The sequence below is a fragment of the Sparus aurata genome, chromosome 24, assembly GCF_900880675.1.
Source record: "Sparus aurata chromosome 24, fSpaAur1.1, whole genome shotgun sequence".
Lineage (NCBI taxonomy): Eukaryota > Metazoa > Chordata > Actinopteri > Spariformes > Sparidae > Sparus > Sparus aurata.
This window is the reverse complement of record NC_044210.1, coordinates 9,593,527-9,613,100: the sequence shown is the minus strand read 5'-3', so window position 1 is coordinate 9,613,100 and position 19,574 is coordinate 9,593,527. Positions and strand designations below refer to the sequence as shown.

General features: G+C 41.4%; 1 protein-coding gene across 6 annotated transcripts; it reads left to right on the top strand.

Annotated features, from left to right (window-relative positions):
* Positions 1-2,642: 2,642 nt before the first annotated feature.
* Positions 2,643-18,767, top strand: ptger2a (prostaglandin E receptor 2a (subtype EP2)). Of its 6 annotated transcripts, XR_003983080.1 has the most exons (5): positions 2,646-2,859; positions 3,411-3,584; positions 4,844-5,758; positions 14,971-15,814; positions 15,980-18,767. XR_003983080.1 is itself a non-coding variant. In XM_030410285.1 (4 exons), the coding sequence occupies exons 3-4, from the start codon at positions 4,934-4,936 to the stop codon at positions 15,283-15,285; spliced, it is 1,140 nt and encodes a 379-aa protein (XP_030266145.1). In that variant the 5' UTR covers positions 2,643-2,859; positions 3,411-3,580; positions 4,844-4,933; the 3' UTR covers positions 15,286-18,767. The 6 variants fall into 6 exon arrangements, 5 of the variants coding, with proteins under 5 accessions (XP_030266145.1, XP_030266147.1, XP_030266148.1 ...); XM_030410285.1 differs by having other exon boundaries at positions 2,643-2,859; positions 3,411-3,580; positions 14,971-18,767; XM_030410288.1 differs by lacking the exons at positions 14,971-15,814; positions 15,980-18,767 and adding an exon at positions 7,836-11,212 and having other exon boundaries at positions 2,644-2,859.
* The last annotated feature ends 807 nt before the right edge of the window (positions 18,768-19,574 follow it).

Genomic DNA, 19,574 nt, shown 5'->3' with positions numbered 1-19,574 from the left:
AAGGAAAGGAAAGGAAAGGAAAGGAAAGGAAAGGAAAGGAAAGGAAAGGAAAGCAAGAACATTAGAGGGAAGTAAAAGAGGGACAAAGAATGGGGAACAGAGAGAAAAGGATAGAAAACAACACAAAATGGAAGGAAACAAACAGAAATAGAGGAGATTTGAGTAAGGAAAGGAAAGCATAGGAGAGGAAAAAAGGGGAGGACAGAGGGGGCAATGACAGGAAATTAAAGGCAAAAAGAAAGGACAGATGAGGGGGAAGGGGGGAAGTAAGGAAAGCAAAAGAGCAGAAATGAAAGAAAAGTAAAGGAAATGACCGGAAATGAGATGCAAGAAGAAGAAAGGAAATGATTGAACAAGGACAGGGAAGGAAAGGAAAGGAAAGGAAAGAAAAGGACAGAAAAGGAAATGGAGGAAATTAACAACAAAGAAAACGAGTGACGAGAGACAAGAAGAAAGGAAGTGAAAGAAAGGAAAGGAAATTGGTAAAGGTATGTTGGTGTCATTAAGGGCAGAGGACAAGGTAAAAGAGGCCTCTGCTTGGGAGGAAGCAAAAATAGAGCAAAGGGTAAAAGGAGACAGAGACAGAGAGCGAGACCTGAATGGAGAGAGTGAACTACGGGAGAGAGAGAGAAGAGAAAGAAAGGAGAGACCAGGCAGAGAGGAGAGGTGCAGGAGACAATTCCTGCTGTCCAAACTAAAAATAACACAGAGAACTTTACGACGTCTGGCTGTAAAATGTTTACATGGCTTACTTACATCAGAAGTTCAACACTGCATCAGCTGAAGGACTTCAGGAAGAGGCAATATTAAAGCGGCTGAGCTCATTCTGGAGGGGCACAAAAGTCTGCAGAAACAGAGACGAGTGTAGACAGAAGGAGGGAGACCGAGTGAGAGAGGAAGCAGCGATGGCATAATGGCAATATGTCACGTTAATGGACCTGAATAAAAGCACTCAAGCTGCCGTCCTATCAGGGCTTTCAGCCTACAGAATCCCGTTTGGCAGTTATTCTATTCTTAAAAAAAAATGTAATTAGGGTAACATTTCAGTGCATTATGGAGTTTCTGAGAGCTACAGTGCTTAAAATGAGCAGATGTTTGGATTGTGCCTTTCTTGTTGATGGCATCCTCGCTGCACCGAATCATCAACAGCGTGGCACAGCCCTGGAAAGAAAAACAGATAAATGTGAGATGGTCACACCTGCTGTTAGTCATTTGTTGATTCATCCTTAAGCTTCTTGGATCACCAGCAAATTATAATAGAAGACATGTGACAAGCCGGATATTTCGCCGGGTCACAAGGAAAGACCAGAAAGACAAACAACCATATCCCAAAAACCCCGCTGGGAAATCAAGGCCTCAAATCCATATGAATGTGGGAGGAAACCCGGGAGGGCGGCATGCAATCTCCACACCGACAGACACAAAGCACACCAGACGCACATCTTTCACCGCAGATACTTTGAATGTTCTGGTCCATGGCGCACACACACACACATACGTCCACTCACAGGTGTAACTAAAGGGTTGCGTGATACCAGTGAAAATATGATAATGTTGTTGGTTTTGGAGCCAGCTTTATTTGCATGCACATTTGGAAGACCTTTTCCCTGTCGTTTGTTTCGAGAAACGTTTCTCGTGGGACTGGGAGAAAGATTTAGTTGTTTTCTTTCATGCTATGCAAATTGTCTCACTCAGTCAGTTTGCAAATTGGCTGCATGATTCCAGGAGAGCATCTCAATTCTGTTATCATCCAAGACACACGGGCAAAGCGACAGGGAGAGATTTAAATGTCCTGTCTGGCGGTCACAGCGGTCGTCTCTGCAAAACATGAATCTGTCCGTTGGGATAACCTTAATATAAATAAATCATATAATCACTAATAATGCTAGAAATATCAAACATTACCTCGTTCTGGTTCTTCAGTGGTAGGATGTGCTGCTTTGAGCTGTGTTATACAACTTTAAGTATGATATTTATGGATTTTGGACAATTGTCTGTCTATTTTCTGTTGAATAACCAAAATAAAACGAATCTATGGATCAAACTGCATCAAAATTATTGTTTCATGAATGTGCATAAATGCAAACATGTGTGCATGCTCCCTTCTCTAAAAGCAAATTGTTTTGATGTTGCAAAAGATGGCAACACATTGCGAGTACGATGAGACCAGTGGACAGCTTTTCAAAAACATGGTGCCTGCATTACCCACAATGCAATTTAGCCCCTGAGTGACAACACTGGAGACAGTTTATAAGATTACATGCAGCTTCCTCTGGAGCCACAACAGTTTTTCTCACATGCGCAATACTCCCCAAAACACACTTTAATGTGGAAAATTGTTGGAGTTACCCTTTGATTCAACATGGCAATTAGTCCCACAGTATGTAATTTCTGTTGCTACAGGGTCTCTCTGTCCTTTCATCTGATATTTTACTGCAGAACTTATAATAAATATACCTAGAATAAATATGGAATAATGGTAATACTATTAATACCTAAAATAAATAATATAATAAATGATATTGTTAGTATACCATGATTACAGATTACCCCAGACTTGTTACTCCCAGTAGTTTCGCACAGCTCCAGCCTCTATTCACACAGCTGGGGGGGGGTGTTACCCGTTCCGCGTGACGTCACCGCATCATTCCCTGTACCCCGGGTCCATTCATGCCCGCCTCATCACAGTGCCGCGCGCCTCGCCCTCTCCACACCTCACATTTAAACCGGAGCGGCGTTAGAAGTGAAATTAAGGAGGATACGTCGGGATTTATTTCTCTTCTTCTTCTTCTTCTGCGAGTCAGTCTGGACTTCATAACACGGACATAAACACAGCGCGCGGAGCAAGTTGTTAAACAGGTGAGAAGTTAATTGTGTGGATGCGTCCACGCGGACGTGATAGGCAGCTACTACCTCGCGCTGTTTTTGTCATTCGGAGCGACCTGAAAGCGAATCTCTGTTTAGAAAAGTATTAAATGTGCTTGCTGACGAAACTCGCCTCTGCTGTCAAAGCTAGACTTAATTTATCGTGTGTGTCTGTAGTTAATCTTCCATCCGCCGTACATTGTAGAAAGCCCGCAGCATGTATTTCCAAGCAAATTACAACTTTAACACGCAGTAAGTCGTCTGTTGTCTCGTTTATCAACACGTTTTGTAGGCTGAACACTGACTTTTTCAAATTCAATTCAGTGTATTTAATTGAGCCGAACTTCAGACCCTTTGTCTGTTTTAATGAACAAGTGGTGCTGTCACGCGCAAGAAAACCTGAATTTCTCAGTTCTTAAATGTCATGGTATTATTCCACACGAAAGAACGTGTCTCGTGTTCTTACATGTCTGATTACACAGTATTATCCCGCTAATATCACAACTGACATATAATCTCCCTTAATCTGTGTGTAACGCATCCAGCTGCCCGCTGACCCAACACCTGGACACATCTGTCAGAGCTCTCGGCTGTTTTTGAGGCAAACATTTCACGTTCCCTCACTTATAATAGTGTCTTTTTGGACCGATCCAGTGACATTTGGAGCCCTGTACTCCAGCAGGCGTCACCACAGCGGACACGTTGGACAGAGCAAGTAGGTGAGTCAGTAATCTGCCTTTTACACACCCACTCAAAAAGCGAAGGCACATGCAGGTCATGCAAGTGGAACATATGTTTAATAGTATGATGGCATATATTTACAGAACACTCGTATTCCCAAGAGGGAATCTGAGCTGAAAATTCAGTGTGAAAACTTGGATCGCAGCTCCTGAAAGTTAACCCCCGACAGCTGATATCTGTTAACCAGTGAGACAGAAGGGGAACAACTTTAGGTTTCACAACTCCAAAAGCCACACCGAAGCACAAGTTCAAGCCCTGGAATTTTTCAATACATGCAAAATGTCCCTTTTTATGTGAGAAAGATGCTGTTGTGGCTTTTCTGTGTATGTAGGGGATCACTGAAGACAGACAAAGACTTGCAAACATTGGAATTAAAGTGATGTGTGTTGTCAGAACTGTTGACATTCAGTCAAAACAGTGTCAGTGAAAGTCAGAGGAGACCAGTAAACATCTTTCACAGATGATGCAGGACCCCCTCGGGCTTTATATGAGAGTAAACAAATGTTGCGGCCACTTAGTGTAATTTTTTGAATGCCGGAACATTTGAACAACATTGAAATTGTGACCTACGCTAGAGTTCAGTCAGAATTTAATCTGCTCAGGAGCCAAGATCTCGAGTTTGACGATAGACAGATGGTCCGAGGGCTGCGACTTTGGTTAACTTTGGTTTAACATAACTGAAAATAATCATCACATTATCAGTAAACTGTTTACCCAGGACAGAAAAGGTTGTGTTGCTCAAACATTTCTCTTATTATCTCCCGAGGGCAGCATAGATTAATCCGAAGATTGTTTTTTCAGTTGATCAAGATTAGTACAACTTTTTTGCTAAAGGTGACACATTCAAATTGTCAGAGCAAACCCAAATTTTATTTTCATAAACAATAAAGAAAAGCATGCTCATTTTCAGGTAAATATTATTTTTATTTTAGTTGCTATTTGAATAGGTTTCAGTTTTCCCGTACTGTCCAGTGAAAACGCTCTGTTTCAGTTCTTGTCTCTTTGCGGCCCCTTTCCTGAATACAGTCTGCTCCGATCGGTCAGCTCACACACGCCTGATCCGTCAACACTAACAGCAGAGCAGCTTTGCTAAATGCAATTATTTACAAGGATATACACAGTGAAAGACACTTTGTCTGTCACTGAGGGACAGGAAGAGAAAGTGTTATTGATGAAACGACTAATTGTTGCAGCTCTACATCTCACATGCTTTCTTTCTTCCTCGCTCTTTCACCAGGATGGCTTCAGACAACTTTGTAAGGACACAGTTTTGACACTTTTGGAACCACAGACGTTTTCCTGAATTAAACCCAGCCAATATTCAGCCATGGGGAATCCAGAGAACGACACGTGCCACTACAAACAATGGATCGACCCCGACAAGACCCCGACGATCAGTGCCATCATGTTTGCTGCAGGCATCATTGGAAACGTGGCCGCCCTGGTGATCCTGGAAGTCCGGCGCTGTAGAGACTCAAGGAATGGGGGTGGGCGCCGACGTTCGCTGTTTCACATCCTCATCACATCGCTGGTCGTCACGGACCTTACAGGCACCTGCCTGATCAGCCCGTTGGTGCAGCTGTCGTATCACCAGAACAAAACCTTAACGGAGATGACTCACTCTAAGAGTGTGTGTCGATACTTTGGTTTGAGCATGACCTTCTTCAGCCTTGCGACCATGGCACTTCTCTTGACTACGGCACTAGAGAGATGCCTTGCCATTGGGTACCCCTACTTCTACAACCGGCATGTCACCAAGAAATGTGCCTATATCACAATCCCAGTGGTGTTTTTGTTATGTACATTATTCTGTCTCCTCCCTTTTGCGGGATTTGGTGCATATGTACAATACTGCCCCGGCACATGGTGTTTCATTGACATGAACCCGAAAGAAACAGTCCACCGGGTCTACGCCAACCTGTACGCCAGTGTTATGCTCTTGCTGGTGCTGGCTATTGTGTCTTGCAATGGGTTTGTGGTGTACCAGCTGTATAAGATGTACCAGCGCCGTAGGAGGAACGGTGGCTCGGTGATATCGACCAAAAGATCCCACAACGAGCGAAGGTCGACGTCCATGGCTGAGGAGGTGGAGCATCTCATCCTGCTGGTCTTCATGACCATCATCTTCATCATCTGCACACTGCCCCTGGTGGTAAGATGGCAGCAAAACACTCACATGAATGCTTTAAAAGTGTTGACCGTTGACTTCTGACAGCAGTACGCCTTGTTTTATTAGATTTGTTGGGGTGAATTCACTCTGTAAGGTCTAACTGAGTGCAACAAGTGTCTTTAAGTTGATGATAAAGTTCCAAGACGCTGTGCCTGTCAGGACGGGTGTTTAAGTCTGCCTTCTGCTGTAAGCCACCTCCGCCACTAAAGTAATGTAAATACATCTCTGGTAATTTTCTGCATAAAAGCACTGATTAGTTTTGACCTTCAGTATTTTGAATCAGGAAGCAAGTAAAAAAAACCTGAGGTGTGTCAGAGTTGAAACTACAGGATTGGCTGCTTCTCTTTGTGATTTATGATAGTAAAGGTAGTTTCTTTGAGTTGTGGACTGTTGGTGTCGGTGACGATTTATTGGCTAAACAGTTAATCAATGAATCTTGAGAATAATTAAGAGAATCATTGATATAAAAACATTGCAAGTAGCGGCTGTACTATTGATTAAATGTGTCAAATGCATATTTAATCCACATTTATTGCTCGGTACTCAGACTCAGTGTCAGTCTCTTTAATTTTCAATTCCCTAATGAGAGCTGGTCACAGTCGAGAGAGAAAGCAAACGACTTTGTCAAAATGTCACCTGAGCAGATACAATTAATACAGTCTGCTGTGATTCATATCTGTGTGCAACTGTGTCTCTGCACATGTGACATTTTGTGGGCTATTCATAAACAATACAATAGACTATGGGCGTTCCTGATGCCAAGTTGTAGACAGGAACTACTCTATCAATGCCATTCACAGCATGTCTGACTCAGCTGCTTATGTTGATGCAATAGTTATTAAATATAGATATAATGTCATGATATTGGTTAATCTACTCAGTTATTCAGACTTTGGGGGGTTTAAAAGGAAATATTAATCACTGTTAAAAAAACAGATGGAACATTTTTTCCCATTTTAATGAAATTTCCACTCCATTTTTACTTTGGGAGTCAACAGAGAGACTAGACAGGAAAAGCTGACACACACTCTGTATTTTTCCCTAGAAAACACTTAATGCTTATTCAGGTTGAGAGTCCAGAGGTACGAAGTGGTGAGGGGCTACGTGGTTATCATGATAACTTAAGTGGATATCTGTGCTAGAGATCTTAGACAGACATCTTTCACAGTATTTTTAACGGGTATTTTGAATCTTTCTGTTAATAATCATTCTGAATTTTTGAATTTGTTAAACTAAAACTCTTACAATATGCACCTTTAAGGATAAATTATCTAACATTATTTATTAGTATAATTTATTTTTTATTTATAATTTATATAAATGCTTATAATATTGGTTTTCTTTTCGAGAGAACCTGTTTTATGTAGACCTTGGTCAAAAAGTGTGGTGTTCTTTAAACTTACATGTGCAAAATGGTCAAATGTTTCTAGTAAGCGCTGCAGGTAATGGGTTTCTTCATCAAAGATAAATCAGATTGTCTCAATTAATTGATGAATCCCTTTTTGCCAATAAAATGGCAGACAATTGTGAAAAATGCTCTTTATTCATTCCCAGACCATAAGGTGATACAAAAAGATTGTGTTTTCCAATCAACAGTCCAAAACCCCTAAACATTCAGTTAACTATCTTATATGCAGAGCAACAAATCTTCACATTGCAGAAGCTGGAACCAGAAAAGTTTGGCATTTTTATATAAAAAAAACAGCTGAAACACTTATTAAATTGTCAAGATAGATTTTGTTGAATTAATCAATGAAAATACCAATATTTCTAGACCTAGTCTCAATGTTTTGTTACAAAGCAATATGCTGGTTAAACCATTTATTTATCTAAGTGAAAGTCAAGAGAACACAAAAAAAAACAACATCCAACAGAGCCGATTATTAAAGTTAAGCTCCGCCATTCATATGGCACACTGTATTATTGTAAATGTTCTTTGAAGAATCCAGGATTTAATCAGTTATTTCATCAGGAAACAATTAGGGTAGAGACCATGATGACAAGATGGATAAGGGATCCGTCTGATGAATTGTAATTATACATTTTGTCTCAAATGCAGCAACAACAACAAAAAACCCAGCTGTGACTGATGGCTAACCGGGGGATAATAATCATTGACCATGCCTGTTCCAGGCTCAAATGATGGACTGCATTACCCCATTTAATGACATCGACCCCATCGCAAGGAGAACAGCCGCTAAATGATTTTGTCCAGCGCATTAATGAATTATACTCAAGGGATGTATAAACTGATTACGCACGAACTGCAGAAGAAACTTTTTGAGATGTCCTGGTTGTAGACGAGAGCCAGTAGAGGTAAAGATGAACAGTAAAACAGAATTCTGATTAGCTGATGTCAGTGCTGGCAAGAAAGTAATGTTGGCGTTTCTAATATTGATATACGAGCCAGAAAGTTGATAGCGGCTCAATGGATGGACAAAACCAAAGCGCAGATTCCACCCACAAATGGCTCATTATCCAAACTGTGAGCCATTATGCCGTACGACCCCCTGAGTAATCTGTTTGTGACCCCCCCTCGGTTCTCAAAAGTGTCACTCTGGATCGCAAATGGAAAAATCAATATTACTTTCCCAGCAGGATATGAATTTTTTTTTTTGTGCACTCTACTTCAGCAGTAATGGGCCAAAGTGCCATCTTGTTCTCTGCGGCATCTCAGCTGTGGCTCGAGTCCTCTTCTCTGCCAAATTCTGCAGCGTACTTAACAGCATCCACAAACACAGACCACATGAAGACAGAAGCAATTGGATGACCTCTGTCTCCTCGCTGAATAGAGGCTTTTATAGAGTCAGTCACAGTTTAGCAGCCATTCAAATCAATAAACAGAGCATCCTTTGATACAAGTATCTAATTATTTCTTCAAGGCATGATGGGATAACATTTTCTGAGAAGCTCTGAGTCAGTACTACTTGATGATTGTGGTGAGGAAAATGAACTATCAACGCGGCGTTTACAGTAAAGAATCACATTATTATATATGTCTATGTTGATTTCATTAAGTAGTCCTCCACTGTGCACCAGTACACTATGTACCAGGTGCACTCAACCTTAGGCAGGTAAAGGACGCCGGTATCGGCTTTCCACGTCGGCTCTTTTCACTTCCCCAACAACAGGCAGATTAAAACAAATGAGTCGGGTACAGCAGTGACGGTAAACAAGGACAGACACAAAGGAGAGAACACTGATGGAGAGAAAAAAAAGAAGGCTACAGCTGATTCTTTCGACTCTCCGTAGTATTAGCAGGACCCAAAAAAGTAAAAGTTGAACACCTAAAATAAATCCATATATATCTGTATATACAGGTTTGCTTAAAGGTAACCTAACCCTAACCCTAACCCAGCTAACGAACGGAGCTAAATGAGCTGATAGAGCGAAGAGCTTAACACACGGCGGGACTCGGAGGAACATGAAGAGTTACAAGCTACATTGCAACAAGTTTACAGTGGTTTGGCTAAGAGAGCTAACAGCTAATGGGTCGAATAGAGCTAACAGACCGATGAGCTAAACTCATAGCTGGACTGTGAGTTTCTGTCCACAGTAACATAAAACCTTAAACAGTGTACTGCAGTTTAATGTGACAATGGAACTAGTTTACAGTGGCTTGGCTCCAGGGCTAATTGAGCAAAAAGCTAAACCACAAAGCAGAAATGAGAGTTATTGTTCAGAGGAACATGAAGCCTTAAACAGGGATCTGCAATTTGATGAGACAACAAGTTTATAGTTCATTTAGTCAGTCTGGTAACTTCAGAAAACAAGTTCAAAAAACAAACATCCATTTGCTTTGTTGGGTAGACATTCTTGTAACTGTTCTTTATTTTTAAAGCGCTCTTGATTTCAAATTTAGCGGCGATGTGTTTGTGCCTGCAGAAGTCAGTACATTGGGGCTGTGATTTATTAGGCTGCTTATCAGCGTCTTCATGCCCATTATCTCCTGCCATTAGCCTGTCTTACCTTCTCTGCATCAGATATCCAGTGACGGTCACCAGACCTTTCCCCACTGCAGGCAGAGGTCATCATAACATTAACGTCAGCCAGACATGATACATTATTTTTATAACGGGAGTCCTGTGTCATGCATACTAGTGAATCACTTACCTGAGGCCGTCACGTTCGCCTCTCTTGCATATCTCCGCTGAATGGCCACATTAAGTTATTGGCAGACATTTCCATCTGTTGCCCTGCGGTAAGACGAGCAAAACCGTTTCACCACATTTCAATCAAAGCACGCACTAAGTGACGATGCTGAGAGGGACACGGTCTCTCATTTCAAAGAAACCTTCAAGTTAAATGTCCTTTTCCAATTACATTCTTTGTGATCTGCATGAAGGCAAAAACGGTATCTATTGCCATTTCACATTTCCAGTGATGTGGTGCCTCAGCAGGGCCTTATATAGGACCTCAGTGGCTCTGTTCAAAGACAGAGAGGAGAAGTCTGTAATCTGAGACATTTTGCTACGTTGGTGGGGACAAACATGTGAGCTGCTGCTCAGAGAAAAGTGCTCTCGACATGGCATGAGAACCTATTACCCTCACTATTGATTAATTACGTGCTTACATTTTGACTTTTGTAAATTTGGATTGTCAGCCATATAAACTGAGCATTGTGCTCTTTCACTTCTAACCAGCTGTGAGATTTCACACATTCAGCATCACCATTATTGTCCAAGTTTAGCTTGACCTTTAAGATGTATTGCTCATAGAGAAAGGCTGAGGTAGCCCACACTTGTCTGTATCAGTTTGTACTCTGTACACCATGTTATTGATGCTAGTAAAACCTGCTACATCTGATAACATCTGTCAGTGACTCAATGTCTAGAATTGACAGCCCTGCTAAAACATCTCTTTGAAATTAATGTGAGTCATTATTCTGCTGCCATTAATGTTGTAAACACATTCTCAGTGGTAGGATGGGAGGCTTGATTGGTGTTTCATCAGTAACTATTAATATTCATTTGTATAAAGATTTTCAAAATACTAGGTAGATTGATTAAGATCAAGATTGATGCTGAGATTGTTCGGTAAGATTAAGATGTGTTTTATACCGGCTTGGTGGTCTTTCCAAGCTCCTCAAGCCTAAGCAATTCTACAAATGCATAATTTATGAAGAGCCATATATAAACACTGGTGGGGAGACTGCCTGTAATATGATGCCACAGTCTGAGGTCAGGATATCTGACAAAGACACACACACAGATCATATCACATTTTTCTGCAAGTATGAAATTGTGTGCTGACGTGTTTGTGTGTTTGTATAAAGCACCTGCGGTTTTTTTATGATCGCATTAAAAATCGAAAAAACACCAGACAATAGCTTTTTGGCGCATAGTGATGTAGAGATAGACATACTGTAGAAACGGAAAGAAAGACTGAAAAGATCACATCTGAATGCAGTTACGTGATATGAGAGGTGCAGTTGATTCCAAACCCAAAGATCTTGAAGCTTTTGCATTTTTCATTGTTTTTTGGAAATAGGACACGATTCTTGAAAACTAAACCCACACAGAGGGCGATGTTTTGTTCTCTGAGGATCAACTCCATGCAGACACTTCGAATTATAACTTTTATCACGCTTCCTGTTGGCCCCAAGAGAGCAGAAGAAACATCGGGTTCCGAGTGCGGATTGGATTTCACGGCTGAGCCTGGATGAACCCAAAAAAATCTGTCTCCACATGCGCACACAAGCCTGCGCCTACATTGTTTCTGTCTCACACACACATGGCAAGGCCTGGCACTAATCACAGAAATGATCCCATGTGGTTTTAAAACAACATTAGCGTGATTAGCATGGAGGTGTTCCACACCTCAAGAGAAAACAAATACCACACTTGTTTTTATGAGTCATTTCAAAGTTTTGTAAGAGTTCATACAATTTTTTTTTTGTTTGTTATTTTTCAGCTTTATGCAGATTTTGTTGTTAGGGTTCTCCTAAATGGGTTATGAAACAATAACCATTCCCCTGCAGTCAAATTCTGGGAAAGTGAGTATTTAACAGCTTTCTCACCCATCAAACTAATGGCTGATGATGTACTCTCAAGAGACATTCTTAAGTGCCTTTTGCAGTGGTCTCATAAGGCTGGTAAGTCCAAAAAAATAAGCAATTAGTCTTCATGGTAACAATCCAGCCACTGGGTTGTGTGGCTGAGCAACAGGAAATTGGCCTAACGAGTCTGGCGTGGCAATGCTTGCACAACATTGGCATGTTGGAAAATTTGGTGCTTTTGAGAGGAGTCAATCCTGAGTCAGTTCAGGAGAAAAAAAACTTTATAATGGAACAATAGGAAAGAGTATGAGGAGAGAGACGGTGATAAAACTGCAAGAGAAAAAAAGGGCGGGCAGAAGGATGAAGGCAGAAAGAGAAAGAGAACGGGAAATGTCACAGAAGGGAATAATACATTTTCAGTGAATAGTTTGACTTCACAATTCGTTTTAAGGTCAATTTCCCCATCACATTTAACTGGATATTGTTCCTGTCTGATCCCCAGAGAGACCAGCAGCAGGCATTTCTAAACCTGTGAACTAGTCACAGCTTCCATGGATTGTATTAATATGCTGGTTCCCAACCTTGTGGCCATCAGCTCGGGGAGTTTGCCGTTTTTCAGGTCAGCCTATTGCCACAGAAGCTGATTTCACTCGCGAATTTTAGCCACAGAGGAGGAACTAATAAATGAAATCAGCTGCTCATTCTTGGCCACAGTGATGCTAATAAAACCAGCTATATTAAAAAACTGTTGTTTTTTTTTCTAAAGGTCAAAGACTTTGTAACAGAGCAGGCATCTGCATTTGCAGAAGAACACACGTCCCACCATTGTGTGTGTGTGTGAAATATAGTGAGGTGGAATGTAGATATTTATCTTGTTGCTGTTAATTGATCGGAAAAAGGCTGAAGGCTAAACATACGCATAGTTTCACAAGAAAGACGGCCATTCCCAAGAACAAAACTTTCTATTGTACTTTTCCGGTCTGTGTGGGCGAAACCCAGATAACAAATTTGGCAAAATAAAGCTAAGATCACATCTTCAGTTCTGTTTCACATCATACAATGTTAATGTACCATAGAAATAAGAAATAATTAAGCCTTAGCTAAAAATACATTTACTGACTTTTTTGCGGACTCCTATCTCAAATTTTAAAAAATGCTAATTCTGACAAACAAACATTTTAGTCATCTATCCCAGATACATGAGCCAGGAGCTGAAGAGCCATTTGTGAGGAAAAAGAAATCAGCTTAAGCACAGCTAACACAAGATAGCTCGGCTAGCATAGCAAGGTAGCAATAACTGCCATCTTAGCGCATGTTGCTAGTGGAATTCACAGTTTGTTGAGGTTAAGCTACTTTAAAAACATATATGTCAAGACAGACAAGACAACTGAGACATTTTAACACATTTATGAACTGTGGATAATCAAAATGGTGGGGAAAATTGGAAAATAAAATGTTTTAGATTTATTAAGCACAGATTCTGGTTAAGTCAATTTGGAATTCAAAATACTTTCCTGGTCCAAGAGAGCAAAATTAGTTTTTGCAGCTCACAAGCCTTTACCAGGCTGTAAATGGTCAGTCATTGAAACCTGGAAGCGAATTTCAATGCCAACAGAGAGAAGTGTTGGTTCACAAGTCACAATTCAGCCCTTGACATCTCCAATAGTGTATGAATATCCTGTGCTGGCTGTGATATATGACGGGAAGAATCAAACAATCCGCATTTCACAACAAGGATTCTTTCATAATCTGTGCATCTCAGTCGGTAAACCGACTCAGCTGGATATCAGCATGGGAATCTCTGTTTGGCTTGGCCGCAGAATTCAACATCTGCCTCTCAGCCTTTTCTTCAAACCATAAAGTACACACATGGTCACAGTCTCAATTATTTATCAGCTGCCTGTGTTTGTCTCTGAAAAAGCAAACAAAATTACGCTGCGAGTTATTTAAGTGTCCTCCTTGAATTAGGACATTGCTCTGTCCTCTGCAAACATCCTGTGTGTGTGTGTGTGTGTGTGTGTGTGTGTGTGTGCTGTGATCAACCGTAGTGCTCTCGGCGTGGCGGAGGGTAGAAGCAGGAAGTGTGCATTTTGCTGAAAATTCATAAGTGATTTAGAGTGAGCAAACACAGATTTCGACTAATACGCAAAGTACACACTCACTCCGGCTACCTCTGCAAACAGTCAGACACATTAGCTTCGTGACAGTTTTTGCTAGCCTTGCAGCAAATTTATCATAATCGTTGTAACCAAGAGGAAATGGTGTGTTTTTAACATGAAAAGCTTTGCAGTAATTACCATGAATGTGGCACAGGTTATGTGTATTTTACCCCTCATCACTCCCAACCATGCCTCAATTTAAAACCAAAATAAGTCATAAATATGGAAGATAATAAACACCGCTTTTGTGTCTTAGCTGCGCTAGTCGCATGGCTCACAGCGGTGACCTTGTCCAGGACTTTGGTTTGTTATTGAAGGAAATGAACAGTTAATCCCCACATTGGAACGTGAAAGCTACCAAAAAAATGTCTTGACGCAAAGTTTCAAACCTCAGTGTTTCTCAGGCAAACATAAATTAGAATAATGACAAACGAGACGTGGTTGCCATGGTATCTGGGCAAAAACAGGGACCAGGGGATGTAAAAACACATGGATACACAGGGGATGTTTAACTGTATGCCAATTGTTGGTATACAGTTTTTGACCTGCGCATTAAATGCTCTCCTGGACTGTGATGACATTTATGATGGCTCCCACAGTTGAATTCAGGCTATTGTTTTTATCTTACTGAACTGGCAGGATCAGAAACAAAGGGAAAGGTCACTGGTCACAGAGATGTCCCACATCCTCTTTCATGTATTCACACAACAGTGTGTGCCCAACAACGGGATTCACATCAATCAGCAACCCTGGCATTTCAGGAACTTTTAAACCAAATGTGCATGATGGACATCAGCATGGCATTAAAGTGATAAGAGCTTTTAATATCCACTGTTTATCCTCCATATCAGGCTGTCCCACTCCTCTAAACTGGTCCCAGTTGTCATCTGTTTGGGGTTAGTGTTAAACCATCATGTTGGCTGGGATTCGGGTTTCATGCATGGTGTAAGCAGAGAGATCATACAACGACAGCTAATCCAACACCCGATCTCCTTCTTCCCTCTCCTCCTCCTCCTTCTCTCCTGTCCATCTCTCAGTTCCGAGTGTACATCAACTCCCTCTGGACTAACGTGGAGTCTCACAGATTGGACCTGATCGCCCTCCGCTTTATCTCCGTGAACTCCATCATCGACCCCTGGGTCTTTATCATCCTCTCCCCCAGCGTGCTGCACTTTTGCTGGTCCTCGGTCTGCCGGGCCCCTGTGGGAATCACCAGGGGTTCGGTTTTTAAATCATCGCTGGCCAGAGAGAATTCGCCGGCAAACCTGGAACTGGCTTGCCCATCATTGGACTCTAATGGTCAATTCCAAACTGCACAAACTCTACCCACTGCAGAAACTCTATTACCATAACAGTATTTTATTATTTGATATTTATATTTATTTGACACAGGATTGAATAGTGTGTTCTGCTTGGAGAGGTTTTGTGGACCACAAGATCTCTCTCATGGTTGTGGAGTTTCTTATCTATTTAAGGGGTGTTTCCATTAGATAATGACTCCTTCTGTTTGACTGATAAGCACATCAGTTCTAACAGCTGGTGGCCGCCTCTTGCCACTTACAGGGTGTTTCCAGCCATTTGCATTTGAGCTAAGCTAATGCATGTCGAATGCATATTGACTCCTCTAGAGCTCAATACTTTAAGTGTAAAGGCTCAATGTTAAGCAACATTTAAAGGTTATAAACAAATGAATGGGAAGGCTGTTCATTAAGGGAACTGGCATAAGAAAGACTTTATCCAGATTCTGTAATGATCTGGAATTGACAAACAAAGCAAGATCTTTTGTCTGCATTGTATTGGTGTCCGGTTGGAGAAGCTTGTGCAAGGAGACACTCTGTGGATAGAAATGGAACCAGCCTCCGACGGACGGTGAAAGAAGAGGTAACTAATGACTTAAAAGTAAAATTTTATGGTCATCTTCAGGTTCATACTTTAACTTTGGGTGTCTACTACAAAAATGTTTACAAGCTTTGTTGTTCAAAGAACACATTATTTTCCTCATACTGCAGCACTTCTATTCACCCCATCTGTGCCTGTCTCTTTAAGGCCCCCCACTCCTGAAAAGCCCAGTCGGCTCTGATTGGTCAGCTCTGACACAGGCCTGAGCAGGCTCCACCCACAGTGTTTTCGCATCAGCAATCATGGCTGTGCTGGGGGCGTGGCTGAAGGCGGCGACTGGATAGTTGTGACATCACAACCTTACTAAAGTCCTGATGGCTCGTTTGAAGGCAGTTTCTGAATACGCACTGTGAGCATTTCTCACAGGACTGACTTTTTGACATTTCAAAGCATTCATATAGCACCAAGACTGGCTTCATAAAAAAACAAACAACATGGTTATCTCACTTTCTACACTATGTAACCTTTAAGGTCTTGCTGTACATGCCCTCGCCTATTTAAAATGTTGCTTTCCAAACGGTTGTTATTGGGCCTGGCAATGGTCACTTGAGTGCGATGTCACACGGCATGATCCATTGTCATCGTCTGCCATTTGCATGCAGTTGAACGGAGCACAGTCAAAGAACTTCCTGCATGGAGTCTATAACAGGTTACATAAATAGAAACCAAGGTAAACTTAATGCCGCGCCGACATAAAGTAAGCTCACTCAGATCAACTGGGATCAAAATGCTCGTATATTAACATAGTTTGCTGGGGTTCCTCAAATATTTGGTAGGTATTTGGGGCATCTCTTATCTCTTTAAAGCACTGTGGATCAGCATCTTCAGAACATTATCTTTACGTTACCTCTGAGCTTTACCTCTCGACCCCTTGCCTTAATCTCTGGTCTGCTTTGGTAACCTCCACCCTCACACTCCAACCAGATTCCTGCTGCAGAGGTCAAAGGGCAACATGCCTTGAGAGAGCTTCTGGTACACAAGATAGTCAAAACGGTCAAAGAGAGAGCGGGTGGGTGTGAGAGAGAGATAAACAAAAAGGAGCATTCTACCTCCTTCAATGACACTTAACACACTTATGGTAATCTTTGTCAAGCGTACTTTACAAATCCTGGTTTTTTTAAATCTTTGAATTATAAGTATTAAAAGAAAAACTTCCGTAATGAAAACGTGCTGGTGCTGAAGTTAGAGGATCCCCGTGGTGTTCCCTGTCAACAAGCAAAGTCATGTTTACATTCTGTGTTTCCTACTGAAATAGCCTGAGGCGGTAATGTGGATCTCATTGCGAGTGCTCATGCATGTGTGTCCTCGTGAGCATAGAGAATATAAACACAACAGGGAGCCACGCGTTGGCAAAAAACCCACATGGGACCTTTAACTGTTTGGATGCAGTTAAATTATAATTGTTAATCAGTTTAAAATAATTCTTAATCAATGAATAACCCAATAATCTCATTTACAATACATACAATGTTTATTACTCTCTAAAAAGTAGCATGTTTTGCTTTCATTTCGTGCCATGAGTCAGTTCTCTTCCAGCTCTTACTCACCTTTAAAAACTTTCCTTTTGTGTCTTGCTTCATTTTCTCTTGCCAAGTACTTTTGTTCCGGTTTGGAAAAGTTATTTGGAAACTATGAAAAAGAGCGCCCCAATTTTTTTATCCATCAACTTTAACGACTTAAAGTGCCGTTGGAACTGCAATGGTTTAACTAGGGACCATCTTGAAATGTTATTTTTACTCAAAGCGCGTCTTTCCAGAGAATCACAATTCATATGGGACAAAGGACGCCCACGTTAAAACAGAGCCACTCGTAGACCAGAAGGAAAACGTCATGATTGCACTCTCTGATTATCCTCATTTTATTCAAACAAAGGGAAACTGCCAACTAAAGCAAACCCCCGAAAACGCAGGTTTACTTTGAGTTCCGCATGAGCTGTAGTCTCCATTAGACAGTGTGCAGCCTGTACAGCTCATGAGATCTGCCGCCCACCTACATAACACATCATTACATTACAATGATGTCACTTCTGTCTGACTTGAAGCCAGATGAGTTTCCTGAAAAAAAAAGTAGGCTGTTTGCATACTGGTGGAAGCCACACATGGTGAGATTCCCAATGTTTCCAATTACACAACACCGCGGGGGGATTCTGTCTCAGCTTCTTTCCCTTTAAAGTAAAAAATTTACACGGGGCTCAAGTGCTTGGCGAGAAAATAAGCTACTACAGATTTTTGCAGGATCTACGGTCATTAAATCTCTAGAAATAGAAAAACACTGACGCAGAAGTGACTGGGGTTGTGTAACAGCAGGAGTCCGGTGTAAGAAAAAAAAAACAGTACGAGTTCGGGGAAAAGTGTGAGAAGTTCTCAAGCGGCTGACATTTTAAAAGGAGGCCAGAAAATGTGTGAGCGGCGGGTTAACGTTCTGGGCTGCAAGCCTTTATTTGAAAGTGTCAAGGGTGTGTGTGTGTGTGTGTGTGTGTGTGAGAGAGAGAGTGAGTGTGTGTGTGTGTGTATACAGATGATGTTGCTATTGTGTTGTGAGATGTTTTATTGTCTTTATTGGTCTGTTGTTGATTTTGAGCTCAGCTTTAAAATGTTCGGTGTTTACGACAGTGACTTACTGCTTCCTGTGGATGTTATGTGAGAATTGCTTTTGTGTGTGTGTGTGTGAGTGTGTGTGAGTGCGCATGCGTGCGTCCATGTAGCTATAATTTGTTCAAGTGTGTGTGTGTGTGTGTGTGTGTGTGTGTGTGTGTGTGTGTGTGTGTGTGTGTGTCCAACAGCACTGAATTGTGACGATGTCAAACTAGAATGCTAACTACCTGGATGTCTTGTACTCTGTAATTATAAAGTACTGTACATGAAACTGAATGCACTGAGCACACAAGTATGTGCGCGTGTTTTATGGCTTGTGTAAATAAACATCTCATACGCCACATATTCTGTCCGACCTGTTTTGTAACCGTTTTCGTACACACACACACACACACACACACACACATGCACAGTTTGTGGATGGGTTCCAGATGTGCAGAATATAGCTGCATTGTTCATTTAGACGTGTGCATGTGTCAGTATCTGTACGTCTGCCTCGGGTTTTCCCTCCATGTCATAGTTCTTTTTTTTTTTTTTAACACATTTCTGTTGTTTCACCCAAGTAGGACAATGTACTGAGTGTGAGCGTTGACCACAACAGCCTCTGCAGGCTTTTGATGGCAAATGGCACACAGGAAGTCAAAAAACGGCAGCGTGATCTTAGTCATCTAGCTCTTACGTCTTGTTTTTCAGCCACAGTTTAATGATCATAAATGTGTTCATTGTTTGGTTGTTCTTTCTTCCGTCATGGCACCTCATTAAGAGACAAAAACGGATGGGAAATTATTCATGGAAATTGGAAATAATGGTTACTGTCCAATATAGACAAGAAAGTAATCCTTACATTAATAATTAACACGTGACAAGATAGACGGCAGATCGTGAATGTGCCAGACATCACGCCACACATTTGTTTTTCTGTCGCAACCCTGCCAAATGAAAACATCACACACAAAGCAGCGGTACCCACCCTTTACATTTTGAATAAGAGGACAAACAAACACAGTTCAAGTTAAGGTTAAAATGATGAACCGCTGCAGTCACATGGTGAAACGACAATCAGCTGAGAAACCTATGAGCTTGTTGTGGACTACCGCACGTCAATTATAGATGCTGCTGCAAAGAAGCTGCGTATCTAATCGCGGCTG

Excerpts from the sequence above, each read along its gene's own strand:
- ptger2a (XM_030410287.1), top strand. The coding sequence starts at position 4,934 with ATGGGGAATCCAGAGAACGACACGTGCCACTACAAACAATGGATCGAC. Across the intron at positions 5,759-14,970 it reads TCTGCACACTGCCCCTGGTG|TTCCGAGTGTACATCAACTC; the intron begins GTAAGATGGCAG and ends TCCATCTCTCAG.